Here is an 18,565-nt window from a genome sequence, read left to right as displayed (position 1 = left end):
GGGGACTAAGCCGAAAAGAAAATTAATGAATGAATTAATTTTTAACTACTCACTAAATAACTCTGAATACATATGACCTGAAAATTTTCCTTTTGGCTTTATTTTATTTACACAAGTGTGGCATATAAAGTGAATTTTAGTGAGTTTTAACTAAATTGATCGTAGTGTACGAGTATGTGTGAATGAATGTATACAGTAGGTGTTTACAAGTACTGGGTTGCGGCTGGAAGGGCTTTGCTGTGTGAAACATATACCGGTGTCCTGACATTTTATCCTACCCATCACATTATGCTACCAACAGTGTATTTTAATGGTTCTGAGGTTAGGGTTAGGGATTAGGTATAGTTTAAGGTGCTATTACAGCTTCATATCACACTACTTCACATTAAAGGCCCCCTAAGATGTTTTGATATGCCCTGACATTTGTGCTTATTTCAGCTACTTATTACATAGTACAGGCCAACGTGTATTTTATTTGTATTCAGCATAAACTGTGCTACAATAATATGTGGCAATTATTGATGTACATGCTTGCAGTTTTTAGAAAAAAATATGTATGCATTTAGTAAGTATTGGATAAAAAAAAAATAGCTGAAATAAATAAATGTGCCTGAACAAGAGTTTTGAGTCTTGTAGGCTAGAATATTTACTACAAAAGTATGTAAATAAAAATATTTTGTTCACTCATTCAAAGAAAGACATATCAAAGACCCTACAATTTGTTAAGCTTGTTTTGGGTGATCTCAGCTGTATGTGTGAGTGACAATGGTCATGAATAATTCACACCTTGAGAGACAAAAGACACTCCCCCACTGGCTAATGTTCACCCATCAAAAAAATTGTAAAGTAATATCCAGCTGCAAAAGCTAGTCCAAACTACATGCTTGCTGTATTACTTGCTGTGTGAACATGTAAACAATATACAGTGCTCAGCATATATAAGTTCACGCCTCACAAATCTATCCTTTAAATTTATATTTTTGATAGGAAGCAATACAATATTTTATTTGTGCATGTGCATTAGATTAGTCAGTACTGATGCCAAATTTGGAGTTTATCTAACAACATTACTTACGATAACAGTCCGAAAAATTAACCTGTGTCAAGGTTTTACTAGTCAAATAAATCCCTGATCTGATGTGGAGAGGAAAGCCAGTTTCCATCTGTTTTAGAGTTCTCTGGTTTTAGAGAGTATTTTTTCTTAGGTACTGTATAGGGCTCTATAAGAAATCTGTTTTATTTTGTTCCCAAACTCCATAGTTTTTGTTTTGTTTTATTTGCTTGTTTATGTGTTCACTTTCTGTTTGTTCGAAATCTAATCTATCATTTTTTAGAAATTGCTCATTTGTTCATTCATACATTTATTTGTTTGTTTGTTTTTATTTGCTCGTTCATTTGTTTGTTTGTTCACTTATTCTGGGGCTTGTTAAAGCTTGTAGATCGTTTGTTCACTTGTTTGTTTTTTCATTTGTTCATTCATTTGTTTATTTATTTGTTCATTCGATCACTTAATCATTCCTTCCTTCCTTCGCTCATTTACACCCAAATTCATGTTTTTAAAAAAATATTGAATACAAATTAAAAAAATAGGAAAAATCTAGAAAAGTAAAAAAAAGAAGAAGAAAAAATATATTTTGCAATTTTTGCTTGAATTTAACTGTATTATCTTTCAATTTCTGAATATGTTTGGTGACTAAAATATTATTTTAATAAATATGTTTCGTAAATCTATATTCACTGTACAGTTTAAACATGGCCAGGTAAATATGGCCATCCAACAGTAAGTGACCATAGAAGTAGATGAAAGATTGGTGTAGCTTTACTGTAAATAATGACAGAAATACTACTTTTTTATATACATTTTTGTTCTGTTTCTTTAAAAACTTCCCATTAGTGTGACACACAATATAGCAAAACTTCATAAGAAGTGTATTTTTCATCACTTGTTGTTTCTTTAACACTTCCTTTTTGTTTCCCCACAGAAAACATGTTGCCAATTAAAGCAAGATCTCAATAATGACATGCATAAATGCATTTATCAAATGACACCATCTTCCTTTGAAGTATTTCAATTACAGTAGCTCCACTCCAAAAAAGATTCCCTTTTGCTCTTAGTATATGCAAATGTATTATTAAGGTAGATGACCAAGCTACAAAAAGTCCACCAGTGAATACAAAGTGAGCCAGACTGAATGTTCAAGCTACAACAACACCAGATACCTAGTGGCTGATACTGCAAACACATAATTTAATTAGGAATCTAACAAGGAAAGAGTTCAGACGCAGCCAGCGGTCCCCAAGTGCTTAATTGCTCCGGAGAAGCAAACATAAAACATAAAGGAAATTAAAAACTCCACCGTGAGGAGCTTTTTATCATGGCAGATCCATCTCGTTGTCTGTTGTTATCCAGAATCCGTTGCAGCACAGTCATTTCATTTGTCCCTTTAGGACTGAAGTCGCAGAACTCATTAAATGTTTCAAAGTCACACTTTTAGCTGATTAGAATATTAGTAAAAAGACATAAATACACGGCTCTCGAAGGTTCCTGCTTCTTGACCCTCTTCAATTCTCTTGTTTATTGGAATGCTTGAAATAACTGAACCTTGATGCTTTTTCCTGCCTTTAAACAATAAAAACTAATTGGCTCCTGTAACACTTGCAAAGTTTCAGCAGGAATACTCTGTGCTGTAATTTTATTTTTTTTTTTCTTCAGGTTTGGATTTGTTCCTCAATGTAGAAAATGACTCTGCATTGACCCATAAAGGAAGTAAAAATTCATATTAAAAAAAAAAAAAAATCCTAACACATCGCGTTATGTTAAAAGCTGTTCAAACAGAACGTGTTCTTGAATTAAAAATCTGAAGGAATTACTCTCAGTCCTCTGACAGATTCTATGTCCGCCCACAGTATGTTCACTGACCATCTCATGCATATTGTACACAAAACTGGAAAGCACATTTTCTATTTGGCAAGCTTTAATGTTTTTAACATGACACATCATCTTGAAAATGCATCATTTAAAAAGCCACATTAAAAGAAACGCATATATTACATAAAGGTGTTTGGCAATCATATCAAGTCAGCATGTGTGTATATAAAATACTATACTTTCTTTTTTAGAAATTAAAATTAAAATGACCTCCAAACACCACTGCATCGACTGAACACGTTCTTGAATGTTTTACGACAGAAAAAAAAAGTTCCCTATATCTTGGATTGCCTGAAGGTGATGAAATAACACTAATGTTTTAGATATGTTTTAGATATCATCATTAAATATCACTTAGATATCATCATTTTAGTGTCATGTGTTTTACCATGATGGTGTTTCTTAATCTAGTACTTTGGTTCATTGCTTTTTTCTGATCCTTACCTTTTAAACTATGCTTATAATTAATTTTTTCTCTGTGTAACAATTATATGTCATGCAGATGTTAGTACTTTATACTTAGTATAGTTAGTAAATATACTAACAAATATTGTTGTATGGCTATAAATTAATGAAATATAGTAATTTACTGTAAAAAAAAAAAAAAAAAAAACATACATTCCTACCATATTTTGATAATTTTTATTTAACATATTTTTATGTTATCAACCAAAGCTGGCATATAATATCATATGCTGCCAATAAAATGTAATGTAATGTAATATAATATAATATAATAAATATAATATAATATAATATAATATAATATAATATAATATAATATAATATAATATAACGCATTATCTGTGTAATTGCTTTTTTTAGATGCTCAGTCCAGAACTATTGTTGTCAGCAGGAGGATCTGTCTCATTCAGAGTGCCTCTATTACATTCAAGTGCTGCTGAATCAGTTTTTTAATGCCAAATACTGCAGCAAAAAGAAATGACACACAGAAGGGTAAAGCTGAAAAGGTATCTGCATTATGTGATAAAAAACCCTCACACAGCAATTCATGATATGATCCACTGATCCATATTTAATCTGTGGGCTGGTTTGGTCAAAACAGAAAGAAAATAAATAGAAAAGTTGAACCTGCTTAGCAAATTTTTAACATGCTAGCTTATGAGAATTGTGTTTTGGGAAATCATACTACCAAAAGTTAGGGACCCCTCCAAGTGATTGAATTAAGGTGTTTGATCACTTTAATAGTCCCAGATGTACAAAATCAAGCACTCCATCCGCAGGCTCACAGTCCGCAGTTTGAGCATGTAAAATTCTGCCACTTCGGTCTTGTTAATACTTGTTTTGGTGGCAGAGTCCAGACACTAGTCCTGTCTTGTATGTTGTGCTTGACTCGAGATTTCTCGGGCTGGGCATTCATCCTGTCTTGGTCTGTGTCTCTTGTTGATTTTGTAAATAAGCAGTTTTGAGTGACCTGCGTGTTCGTGTCTGTGTAGCAAACACCTGTACCCCCCAAGAAGGCTCGTTGAGCATGCGTGCCCGCATGCTCTCACTTTTGTGTTTGTTTTGTCGATGGCATGCTGTTCTATTCTCAGCGCCTCAATCTAGTTGGTTTTAGTTGGCGCTGGAATTAGAACATGCACACTGCATATGTAAGTGCACGGTAAGCATTTTATTTATCGTGTACTTGTGTCTTGCTTTTTGTCTTGACTTGGTGCTGTGTCAAAGCACGTGGTTCTGTGTTTAGATTGTGGCTGACTGCTTTAGTGTTGTATTTCATGTGAACTTAATTGAGTTCTCTCATTGGCTGCGTGTTCTAGTCCCGTTTTACGTGAGCACATGGCTTGTGTTGTCTCTGTCATGTTTCTCCTGTCTATTGTCTGGTCCCACCCACCGTGTTATTCCATTATTTGTTTATTCAGTTCACCTGTTTGCTACTAAAAATGTTCTGCTTATAGCTCCCTCTTGTCTCATGTCCTGTGCCAGTTTGTTATCAAATTTTGTCTTGTCCAGCCCTGCCTTTCCCTGCCAGCCCAGTTAAGTTTGTTTGTATATGTCAAGGTTTCTGCAGGTTTCACAAAGTTAAATTTAAGACTTTTTAAGATCTTTTAAAGACCATTAAGAATGAAATTTCAGACTTATATAGGGCTACTGTAAACGCTAACGATTTTTTAATGGCCCAGAAAAAAAATATATATATAAATTTCTTTATTCGCCACATCAAAAAATTCTAATTACTTATTTCTTTACCTCATATATTTAATAATGAGTCAAAACCAGCAGTCCCTAGTTGTTTACATTCAAATTTTTTTTTAACATAACTAAAAAAATAAAAAATAAAAAAACTTTTTTAAACACTTTTAAAAACTAAATGTATGCACAACAGACTGTTAAAATATAAGTTATATTTAGAGTTTTGGTAAAAGGTTTATTGAGGTGTAATGTTTGGATCGATTGGATAGCTTTACATAAAAAAACAAGAAAATTAAGACCTATTTAAGACCAACAAGACAGCATTTAAGTTAATTTAAGACTTTTAAGAGTCCGTAGAAACCTTGTTATTTGTTTTGTTAATGTTTTCCGCCTCAGGGAAGTTTGTTTTGCTTTTTATTTTATTATTAAAAAATAAATAAATAAATAAAACATTATATTTCTTGCACTTGAGTCTGTGACAGTTGGATCAGGCTACAAAAATGTGCAGGGTAAACAAGATAATGTGACACTGATAAAACCATTTTACTTGGTTATTATATCATATTATTAATTGCTCCATATTTTATACTTCAATTTTGATCAGTCACATTTTGATCTTCTACTTGTCTATTAGACTCTCAACTATCCTTTATTTAGTTTTTTGAGCAAATTAAAAAGGCAAAAGAGGTCATGCATCATACTTTCATAAATAATCAGAACATAATATTCTCTTTTGAAGTAATATAATTACTTGACTATTGTTTCCAAGCAACACTGCTATAATAATTTGCCACCTTCAAAGAATATATAATCCTTACACAATCATAGAAGTGGAGTTATAATAAAATATGCTTTATTATCATTGAAGTTCAACAGGTCTGCAAGAGCACCCACATGCTACAGAACTAAGCTATGAAAGCACCCCAGTGAAAGCAATGAATAAACAGTTATTTAACACAAGTCCTTTGTGAATAAGCTATATATTACGCTGTGCATTGGCACAGTTTTTATTATTATTATTCTTTTTATATTGTTAAGGCAACCAAATACTTCCCCCATTGTTCACCATACTGCATATAGACTTTCTACATCTGATTCTAATAACGCACACAGATGAGACAAGGATGCTGAAGATATTTTATGCAGTGGACGTAATAATTCAAATACTACATAACAATGGCAGAGGAATAATAAATCAACAATACATGGTCTGATAACAAACTCAATAAGCCCGGACAAAACACAATGGGATCCAATCTGACCCAGTCATACATCTCATCTGCTGCTTTAGACCTTTAGACCCCAGACTTTAAGTAATCACTGCAAGGTGACACAATGGTCCAACCCAAACCCAGACCACAGGGGAATTTCATCAGAAAATGAAAATACCTCCTTTTTCTTTCTCCAAGACAGATTACCAAAGAGGATTGGAATAGCGGATATATAAAGATTAGCACAGCGCTCTGGTTTCATTTTGCTCTGTATCAAATTCAAGTTTCACACTCTTCACCGACTATGGTTAAAAAATAAATAAATCTCCCCTGCTTTTGCCAATTGATTTGGTGAATTTACGTTAGACTTTAATGTGAAATGTGAGGTTAAACCAAGTTCACTCCTATTCCTTCCCTGGGATTTTTTGTTTTAAATTAGAAAGTTACATTTAAACAAAGCCTCTCCAGAAGCACAGAGAAACTATTAAAGCTCCTTCGGGAATGCAGTTGAGATGGAAAAAGGCAAGGAAAAATGGATCAAGCCACCAACAAAACACTTTGGTTAACTATTTTATAGGCATTTTTGTGTTAGTAGCAATATATTGTCTGGAAGTCTAGATTAATTAATATATTAATCAGATTAAGTATAAATTTAGAAACTTTTTTTTTTTATTATTCTACACTATATATTTCCAAACTACCATAAATTAGAATAAAAGTTTTTTTGACAACCTTTGAAAATGTAACACTGCAATTTGACAGAGTAGAGACCAAGGTCCCATAATGCTGTTTAAACGTGCTTTCACAAAATGTCTGTACATTTTCTGTATTTTGTGATTCACAAGTGTTTTCCATTTATTTAGAGTTGTGAATTGCATTATTAGACCTTGATCTCTGCTCTGTCATTTTTCGATGTTGACAATTTAACTCAAAATTCAAAGCAGTTTATAAAAGTGACTTTTATTGAAATGTTAGTAGCTTGAAATAACATAATGCACAACAATATAGAGAGAAAGAAGTCTGTAAAATACCAAAAATATATACTGGCAGTTTACTACAATGTTTTTGTAGCATAATATGCAACCCCAACCCAGACAATATATCACTTTAAGCTATTAAAAATATTAATAAAAATCACCTTTTTTAACTTTTCAAGGTTAAAAGGAAGAAAGATCTAGGCCTTGTAATACAATTCAAAAGCATAAATAAATGGGAAAAAAAAAAAAACATGAATCACAAAATATGGAAAACTGTTGATTTACAGATATTTTTTACAGTGGAATACTGTAAATAATTGTCAGTTTCACATACAGACAATCAGTCTTGCTTCATAAGATGGCTATGTCTCCATCCCCAAATTTGTATTGCGCATTTTGGATATGCGCACAAAAAACAGTTATTGGAAATGGCAAGATGTGCAGAAGTTTTGAAAATGCTCATAAAAAATGTATGCACATAACTGAGTAGGAGCAACTGTTTATTCGATAAGAAAAGATGTGCAGAGACTACAATGGAGACAATTTTACCGAACAAATTCCAGTAAGGGCTTTAAAAAAAAGTCATGTGATTTTGTTATAAGAGATCATGGGATGATAAAAAAAAAAATAAAAAAATGTGTGTGAATGGAAAAACCAGCAAGATGATCACATTATAAAACATATAAAATGTTGTTTTGGTCATTCTAAAGTGCCTTAATGATTTTATCAGTGTTATTACATTATTAATTACCTCTAAAGCTGTCAAAGAGCATCTGTGCTCTGTGTCTCACGTTTTCCAGTTCATTGCGTGTTGGCTTTTGTCTTTAAAGGTGCAAGTAATTGATTAAATAAGTAAACGATTCACACAGCTTCTCCTACTGCAGTAAATTCTGTTTATACTGTTAACATTTGGTACCAGTTAATCAGGAAGTGACAATTTTGTTGTCTTTGACTAGTTGGATCGAATCGCCGCTTTAATCGCATGTCTTTTATGTGATACTCCAGTTTTGCACATACATTTAATTTTCATTTTTGGATGGAAACATAGCTAATGTATCATCAGAAGCCCCAGTTATGATTATAGCATCTGTTTAAAATTATTTTTTTCATTTTGCTCTGTCAATTTCACATTTCACACAGTTAAAATCTTACACAAACTCACCCCACTTTTTTTAAACTATATTGGTAAATTTAAGTTAGACTTTAAAAAGTGAGGTTAAACCAAATTCATTCTTACTCCCTTTCTTGGATTTCTGTTTCAAATTAGAGAGCCACATTTTAAAATCAAGCCTTTCCAGAAGCACAGAACATGATGGAAGCTCCTTCAGGAAAGCATTTGAGAAACAGCCAAGGAAAAATGTATCAAAACCACAAACGAAACACTTAGCGTTTGGTGAACTCTTTCCATAACTACCGCGCCTCATGCTGAGCTACTATCGTAAACCACCCCAATTTCTTTTTGTTTTCACTCCACCGCTCCAGGCTGACAGACCTCCTGCGCTCCCTTCCACACACACAGCTCCAACCTCATCTCACCAATTACAGGAGGAGGACCAGAAAAAAGCAGAACAGATATGTAATGTACTGTAGCCTAAAGCCTGGAGGTTTTACCACTGTACTCCTCTTCCACAATCCCTGGAGGAAGCCGGTTGAATGCACTGAAGGGCACGTATAAATGTGTGAAAGCCATTTCCCAGTGGGTTAGGTTCATGTAAACGCATACATGATAGTTTGTGTACAAAATAAGCATTTAAGTTGCTACGATTACATGCTAATCATTGACTATAAAAGGACACAAAAGGCGCATTCACAGCAAGTGGAGGAGGAACGGTGTTGAGCTAGTTTGATAAGGGTAAAAAGGGCCAACTTCAAGATGTTTTTTTTTTTCCTAAACCGGATTTTCTGCTTAAGGTCGTCACTGTGAGGTGAATAAGGGGATCTTTCACAAACATATGGAAGCCCAGGAGAAAAGCTCGAAACCAGAAGCATATGTTACTAAAGCTTTATCTTACAGCAAACTGAACACAGAGAACTTCAGATAGAGGAGTAGAACACTGTTAAAAGAGACAAACAAAAAAAAAAGACAATGCTGTATCTCAAGCCAAGTGTTTCATCTTTTTTCGGACTAAAGACTAAATTGTTTCTAAATTATTTGTGTACTTTGAGGCAATAAGAATATTGTTTGCTATTTGTTTGCTTTTTTTATATCATCAAACATGATCAAGAGTGAGTTTTACAAATTTAAAATGTTTTAAAACAGTGCACGTGTGTAATAAATTACAGCGATTCACTTCAGATTCACTTCAGCACAGCCGCGTGTCAGAACAATTATAAAAGAAGATGCCTCAATCCCGTTTTGTGGACGTTAAATTGGGTTTATTTTGTACATTAGCATAACAGATCTCCATACAGCAGTGGATATTAAACTGTATCCTGTCACATATGCATGCAAAAAAAGTGCAAAGCTAAACGTGCGTGAACTTTGTAATGACAATGTGTGTGACTCATCATAGCAGCGCCACAACAAATGCATTAAATACTCAAAGTTCTTACTGTAGCATTTCTCACAAACGTTACGCGAGATCTGCTTCCTGAGGCAGCTGAGGGCTGCCATTGAGGCATTATGACAGGCACGTGAAAATGTTGGGCGGGAGGACTAGCTCTAAAGGGATTGTACAAAAAAAACAGCAACAACCTTTTACCAGTTATAGAACAGACAGCTATAATAAACAATCTGTTTTTACAAACTTCACATATACAGTGGGGGGGTAATAAGTATTCAGCACGTCAGCATTTTTCCGATGGCAGCATAAAGACTCCTCTCATATGGAGAATTAAGTCACATACATTACTCAGGTGTGATTTTTTTTCCACAGACTTCAACAGAATGTAAAAATCCTGACTGTTATGTGGGTCTTGTCTATCAAATATTGTCTTTATTTTGCATTTTCTATTAAATTTAAGTCATGTGAGTGGCTGGGCTATTCTACAGCTTGATTTAAGAGTTTCCTTGACTGTTTTGGAATCATTGTCTTGTTGAAATGTCCACTCTAATTTCATTTTCATCATCCTACTAAATCTAGATGTTGGGACTAAAGCAGCTAATATTCGTATACACTGAGGAACAGTGAGGAAAAGGAGAAAATTCTGCAACTCTCCACACAGAAACGCCAACTGAGCCGAGGTTCGAACCAGTGACCCAGTGACCGTCTTGTTGTGAAGCAACAGCACTACCTACTGCGCCTCTACTTCGCCCACAAATGTTTATATTAAATATTATTTAAATATTGCATCTCTTTATAATAAATATATCATTGTATATTCTGAAATACTGTTTCTTTACAATTATTGATTAGAAAACTTGATTATTAAAGGTATAGATATAAATATAAGATAATATGATTATATAATACTCCACACATTTAAGGCAATTGTTTTAAAGAAAACCTGACTGTCTCTTTTAGCTATAAAACAGACTGTTATCCCCATAGACATAATATATTTTATTCCTACACATTATTCATTCGCCAAAAGGCAACAAAAGGCATCTACCAAACTGAGTACCACAATTTGCTCGGACTAATGGATGTGTCTGACTTATACTGCGATAAAACATAGTTTAGCACTACAGCACCGTCGTGCAACTCAAAAGGATTTCTCCCCCTGTGTATTCCATTCAAACTCTCTCAAAAGTTTTAAAAAGATCTCAGAAGGTGTTGATGATCACAGGAGAAAGAACGCAGCATTTAGACTCGGAGAGAGATAAACGGCTGTCATTTCTTTTAAAAACGCCTTCATTCAGGCTAGTCAGGATTCCGTTTTTTGTCAGAGTCTCAGCACGAAAACAACAACAACAACTAAAAAAAAAAAAAAAAAAAAAAAAAAGGATGACAACCACACAGCGAAGAGCGGAAGCGAAATTGATGGCCTGGGCTCTCTTTGCAGTCTTTAGTCTTCCTGAACACCGCTGCTACAATTTAGGTTCACTGGGCGCAAGGCGTCTCATTAAAAAGCACAGGAACAGAGTGCTCTGCCTGTCCTTGCACTCTCATGAATAAATGGGACAAACTCACTCCTGAATTCCTATTCTAAGCTCGCAGGGAATATTACCACAGCGCTCCTTTTAGCAACTAATAACTAGAATAATCACGCTGCCCTTTTCTCCTTTGAGGACTCTTTGTGTTCCTTATTTCTCCCGAATCATTTCCGCAATCGGGAGGCTGACGTGAGGGATCCGCCACCCCCTTGTTTCAACCGCGACTTTGTGGTGTCAAAGCTAAACAAAACTCATGTAAAGCAGATTTTAGCAAGGGCGTTCGAGATTGTGGGATGCTGGGTAAATCACAGAATACTAATGACGCTCCTGACTGTGGGAGTCGTAGCACAATCCTGCCGGCAGACACTGTCGGAAAAGACGAGTAAATATTTTGCTCTGGGAAGAGTAAAGCTGAGATGTGTTCAGAGGAGTGTTTTCCTAAAATATTGTGGCGTGCGTGACAGGATTTAGATCATCAAAGGCCTTGTCAAAGAGGGAAATCTGGCTGCATGCGTTTTTCAACTCACCCCATTAGTGGATCCAGAGCGATTGCTTTGGGGTTCAGCAGGTCGAGGTCTATCACTGTAACGCAGGTGTCTCCCAGTTGGTTGCAAACAAATATCCTGTCGCTCGCTTGATCCACGAAGTAAAAGTTCCCGGTGAGCCAGTCAAAAGTTAATTGATCCACGTCTGGAAAACAAGCCAAACAATAAAGATTATGTGTCAGTTTACACAAAACAAATTGATTATACAGTTAAATTGATAATATTAATGGTGCGTTTATGGTTTTTAATTGATAATCCTTGCTATGAAGTGGTAATTATTCTGTCTTCCCACATAAAAAACTATAGTAATTACTACCATTTTGAAATCATACTATAGTACATAAACAGCTATGTTAATTATATAGTTGCTATGGTAACACAACAACTATAGTACTATGAGCAATTGACTCAATACTGTAGTTTTTTTTTACAACTATAGGATATATTATACTACAATACAACAGTTTACTGTAGTAAAAATAGTAAGTATACAACAGTATTTATTACAGTTTATAACTTCACTAGAAATCACTACACCATTCATTAACAATGTTTTAAAATACTAATATAGACAATATGACAAACTTTGATACAGTTGTTGAAAAACACTATAGCATATACTATAAATTACTGTGGTATTTTTCCTTTAGATTACTAAAATTAACCTTTTTCATGTACTTCCATTTACATGCATATACTGTATATTTCTTACACTTTAATTATGGATTCTCCTGTTAGCTGACGATGAACATAAACTACTCTTTAAACTGGTCATGAACTGTGAAACCAAAACTCTCTAAATCTTTTGACATAAAAGAGATCTAAGTACTATAAAACCATCCTGTACGTTTCCGAGTACAAAACATTCTCATTACTCTACAAACAGCTTGTGTTGAAGGCAGTCAGCCCAAACGACAGGAAATGGAATGTTCTACTCTTTGATGTAATGATGTGGGGATAAGCACCACCTTCACAGAAGGTCAGCATCTACTTTCACTGTTTCAGCCTTGTTAATAGGCAAGGCAAGGCAAGGCAAGGTAAGGTAAGGTAAGGTAAGTTTATTTAAATAGCACATTCATACACAGTGGCAATTCAAAGTGCATTACATAAAGGGGAATAAAAAAGACAAGTACAAATAAAATAAAAACAAATAACAAAAACATATGAAAACAGCATAAAAACACTGATGTATCATATTTTCTCACTTTACTCTGGGACTTCCCCATTCTGGGATCAACCCCACACTCTGTGGACTTTTTCAGTTCCTATTAATCTATTGGACGCCTCCATCAGATTAAATTTTTCACCTAAAACCAAAATTCAATTTCAACTTCAACTTCAATTTCAACTTCAAAAATCTATTTCAACTTTCTTTCTGGAAGTAAATTGCATGGCCCCTGATTTCTACCCCTTCCTAGGAGTAAATTGCTTTAGCTAGCCAAATTAAATAAAAGGTATTGATCTCAGCCAGACGCCAGGGACTAATATTCAAAACTGTTAGCCAATCAAAGCAGTGGGTGTTTCCTTATGAGACTACAAACAGAACAATCTGATGAGGGGTCAAAAATAGCACAAAAAATAGTCAAATTACTAATAAATGATGTTTTAATGCAACAAATATCCATTATACGCAGAAAATTAAGTACAAACAAATCTAACATAGTTCATGATTCATTTAAGTTTGCTGATTTCACAAAATTCCCAATTTCATGTAAAAATGTAAAACATGAGAGCAAAAAAGATATTTACACTGCTAAACTAAATGACTAGGGCTGTCATGATTGAAGTCAAATGTGAAATTGACTAAATTATGTCCATTTTGGGTTTACATTTAAATCTGTGCATGCATGTTGCAAGCAAAATTCAGAACCACTTTACAAGTTTCTTTGAGAGTTGGTATTTTGAAAAGCCTTGGAATGAACATTGTTTTTTCATTCATTCAATGATTCTTTCATTTTCTTTTCGGCTTAGTCCCTTTATTAACCTGGAGTCGTCACAGCGGAATGAACTGCCAACTTATCCAGCATATGTTTTACGCAGTGGATGCCCTTCCAGCTGCAACCTATTACTGGGAAACATCCATACACATCCATTTACACACATACAGTACGGACAATTTAGCTAACCCAATTCACCTATACCACATGTCTTTGAACTTGTGGAGGAAACCGGAGCACCATGTGGAAACCCATGCGAACATGGGGAGAACATGCAAACTCCAAACAGAACCGCCAACTGACCAAGCCGGGGCTCGAACCAGTGATCTTCTTGCTGTGAAGCGATTGTGCTACCCAGAAACATTTTTTTTTCACCCATTTTATGACATTTTATTTTCTGAAACATCAATGAATCATCTATTAAATTATTCGTATTATGTTTTCTGCATATTTAATTTAACATGAACACCAAAATGGGTCATATCATCTTTGATCCATGTGTTAAATGTATTAAAACAGATTAATACATTAATAATATACAGTATATAGATGCATCACGATATATCATTTCTCTCCCAGAACTATTAATTTAAATTTTAGATTTCAAAAGTTGTTTAAAAAAAAGTTTTGGCTATAAAACATAAGCCAAAAGAAAAAAACTGTACAGTTAAAATTATTATTTTTTTTTTTAACTGACATGAAAAATGTATACCACTTATCAAAACAAAAAGTGCCCCATAAAGTAAGTCATTATAAGTCATATTAGTAAGTTATTTATTTTCCCAACATTATAAACTTGGGGTCCATTAGTCCCTAATGCACTGCCCCAGACTTTAAATATGCTGCAACTGAAACGCTGTGCTTTATATCATAAAGATATTCTTGGTTTAGAGGCTATTATTTGGATCAATACTCCCAAATGAGAACATGTTCTTATTCTTTAATTCAAGACTGAAAACTAATGGACTAATTATTAAATGTGTAATACATCATTTTCAATCTGAGACCTTTTAATGAATGCTTAATGGAATATACGGAAGGAAGAGCTACACAAAAGTGCATAAACCGATTCATGTAGCGATAAATAAATGATAAGCTCTGTTAGCATCCATTCAGCTTGCATAGATAAGCATTATTCAGTCAAGCAGAACTCAGTATTACACTAAAAGTTTTGTTCAGAATAAGAAAATGAGGCCTCATGAGAAAATCACAATGGACTTAGTTTTTAACATCTTTTTTAGCCCCTATTCTCAAGACCACTTGAGAAATCTCAGATTTTCTGGATTTCTAATTTATAATATATAAAGTAAACATAATTTAGTTTTTACTGAGTAAACCACTTCAACCGATGTATACTGATGGCATTTCATACAAATTTATTTAATTATTTTTTTTGTCATTTAAAACTTTGGTCCCACTTTATATTAGGTGTTGGTTAATGTACTGTGACTACACATTGGTACATAGTATTTACTTGTGTAAAACTGGTGTAACTACACACACGTAACAATCCACTGAATAGTATTTGTAAGTTCAAATGTGTAACAGGACAACACAAAGAAAATACGCATCTGTAACATGAATTATGTACTGTAAGTGCATTGTGTAACAACATGTACTTACAGGTGTTTTCTCACTTCCACAGCTGTTTGCATACCATGTACTTCTGAAGATTTTATTAGAATAAGAATGGCAAAACTAACGATGCATTAGAAGGTTTTATCTAATATGATAACAGTTGTCCACTCAATGTACACTGTATAATGGTCACAAATCATTGTTTAACTTGTAAAAATATATTCTATTCTATATGGTAACTCCTCAGGAACTGTCCACCCAATGTGTTAATACCGTATGTAAGTAAAGTGTAAAAAAAAATTATTCCCAATCTTTTGTGCAATGTTTTTAATAACAGTGCTACATACTACTTACTCATTTAGACTAGTTACCATGCAAGTTCACAGGTTCAAGCAACACAATATAAAGTGAGACCAAAACATTTCTTGGCATACAGACAGACAAAGCAATTGTTTTTAACTTCAGAAATGACAAGTTAATAAATCAAAATTTGGTGGAATAGCAAAAATAAAATATAATTCTGTTATTCTGACAAATTGTCATTTTCGAAAATAATAACAATAATAACAATAATAATAATTTAATTATTTTATGTAATAAAACTAATATCATAGATCATAAAACCATACCCATATCTGTAAAATCCAGTATTTTCCTTTGTTCTTCATCCAATATTTCAAACTCTGAATGCTTAATATTGATGCATTGACATTTTTATTTTTTTTTTTTGCAAATAAGTGCACTGAAATGTTCCTAAAACTTTATATTATAATTATTTGTATAATATTAGTGTACATTTTGGTGGATAACTGTGGGAAATTAGATCTTCTACCAGCATTACAAAAAATAAATAAATAAATATATTATAAATATATTATGAATTGCAGATCTTCAAATTTCAAGGAAGCATTTAAAAAGGGTTTATATAATCTATATTTTCTGTAAATGCCCAGTATAATGTGTATATTAATATTATTTAATTTTGAAATATAATAAATGTCTTTTATTTTGTCTAATTTAATTCAAACACATTAAATCAGAACTCCTATTTCAAATGAATTGGAATTTAAATGTCTTATCCAACTCTAAATCCCATACAACTATACATTTGATCATCTTGCATTACTCATAAATAAAACAAATGCATCAATAGTTATATTTCAGCATGATCTCAGTGTAAGAAGAAGTTTTTAACAGCAATCATACCGTGAAGATTCTGGACGGTTTTGACTTCCTGCTCTTTAGTGAAGCCACTTGCTTTCTTCATTCTGGCGCAGCGCAGTTGTCCGGAGGACTCTGAAGATGTGACCCAGCATACTGATTCCTCTTTATGGTTGAAATCCAAGCCATGAGTCCCATTCGAGTCCAGTTGTTTGAGGGTTTGCAGGCGGGATCCATTTAGGGCTGTGATTATAATATTATCCGAGCCTCCAATCAGCAGCGCGGCAGGACTTTCGCCGGGCTCTGGAAAAGATGGATAGGAAAATAGTGAGAAGACAGCTTGAGGCCAGGCATTTTCCTGGGCATTCCGGGCTTTCAGGAGAACAGGATAATACGGGCTTCTGCAGAGGCCACGGGTAATTGAGAAACACGTCTCTCAGGACAGAAACCCATTTTCAAATCACAGCAGTCAGTAGGATATTTTTGTTCTTGTTCCGTTTCGCAATGTATTTCAAAGGTGAAGGTGTGTATTATACTCGCATTGTATAATAATATATAGATCATTAAAAAACATAGTTAACAAAAATGTTTTCTTTTTCATTTAACTAGGGTAACAAACCTAAAATAACAAAACAATATACAAATTAAAATATGTTTATATTAAAATATATGTTAAATATAATAATTTAAATATATAAATTATATATACACACATTACAGTGCTTGCCATCGATGACATTAGTGCCCATTAATGACATTAGTCAATATTATTAATAATTTCTTACATTTATATATATATATATATAGATATATATATATATATATATATATATATATATATATATATATATATATATATATATATATATATATATATATATATATATATATATATATATTTTTTTTTTTTTTTTTTTTTTTTTTTTTTTTTTCTTAAAGACACTCAAAGCACTTTACACATTGAGGGGAATCTCCTCATCCACCACCAGTGTGCAACATCCACCAGGATGACAAAACAGCAGCCATTTTGCACCAGAGCGCACACCACAAACCAGATGATTGGTGGAGAGGAGACAGAGTGATGTAGCCAATTATGATATGGGGATGGTTAGGAGGCCATAAAGGACAGAGGCCAATAGGCAAATTTGGCCAGGATGCCAGGTTAAACCTCTTTTCTTTTTCGTAGGGCATCCTGCGATTTTTAACAACCACAGAGAGTTGGAGCCTCGGCTTAACGTCTCATCCGAACGACGGCGCTCACTGAGCAGTATAGTGTCCCTTTCACTCTACTGGAGCATTAGGACCCACACAGACCGCAGGTTGAGCGCCTACTGCTGGCCTTACTAACACCACTTCCGGCAGCAACCTAGCTTTCCCATTGATAACTGAAGATTATAGATTTCGCGGATGTTTACGTACAAATGACAAGAACACAGAACATTTTTTTTCTAAATTAACTTCTTTTAAATCAGAGTAAAATATACCAAAATGAAAAAGAAATATTAGAATACAAACATTTAACTGTTAATAAAACTATAAATCTAAAATTATTTCAAATGAAAACAGCTACATTTAAATTGTCACTCAATACTTATATAAATCTATATTTAAAAAATATTAATTTCTCTGGATTTACAATTTATGTGTTTGGAATTTTTATTTATTACTTTTTTGCTTAAAATAAAAATTGCTCAAAATAAAAATTTTCTTGTTTATGTTTACTTTATTATGTTTATGTTTTTTTCTTAGTCATATTTAAACATGATAATAGTAATTATTTAACTTCCTAAATTAATTAACTTTTAATAGATATAGTTAAACTTTTGGTATTCAGGACATTTTCATTTTCTAAACAAACTAATTAATGACTGAAACAAATGAACAAAAAAAACAAGCGAACGAAAAAATGAGCAGGCAAGTAAACAAATGAATGAGCAAGCGAGCAAACAAATGAACAAATGAATGGACAAGCAAAAGAACCAACAAAAGAACGAGCGAACAAACAAATGTACAAATGCATGAACTAGTGAACAAACG

At 33.4% G+C, this 18,565-nt stretch overlaps 1 protein-coding gene across 4 annotated transcripts in view; it reads right to left on the bottom strand.

The window, feature by feature from the left end:
* The window catches only part of lrp1bb (low density lipoprotein receptor-related protein 1Bb), a 631,192-nt gene that overhangs the window by 310,805 nt on the left and 301,822 nt on the right, over positions 1-18,565 (bottom strand). For all 4 annotated transcript variants that reach the window (XM_087268160.1, XM_087268163.1, XM_087268161.1 and 1 more), the window contains 2 exons: positions 16,574-16,831; positions 11,835-11,997 (listed from right to left, as the gene is read on the bottom strand). In XM_087268160.1, coding sequence (XP_087124286.1) covers positions 11,835-11,997; positions 16,574-16,831 — 421 coding nt within the window. The remainder of the gene's footprint in view (positions 1-11,834; positions 11,998-16,573; positions 16,832-18,565) is intronic.

Source organism: Danio rerio, chromosome 9, assembly GCF_052040795.2.
Source record: "Danio rerio strain M-AB ecotype USA chromosome 9, GRCz13ab, whole genome shotgun sequence".
NCBI classification, from domain to species: domain Eukaryota; kingdom Metazoa; phylum Chordata; class Actinopteri; order Cypriniformes; family Danionidae; genus Danio; species Danio rerio.
This window is presented reverse-complemented; position numbering and strand designations above follow the sequence as displayed.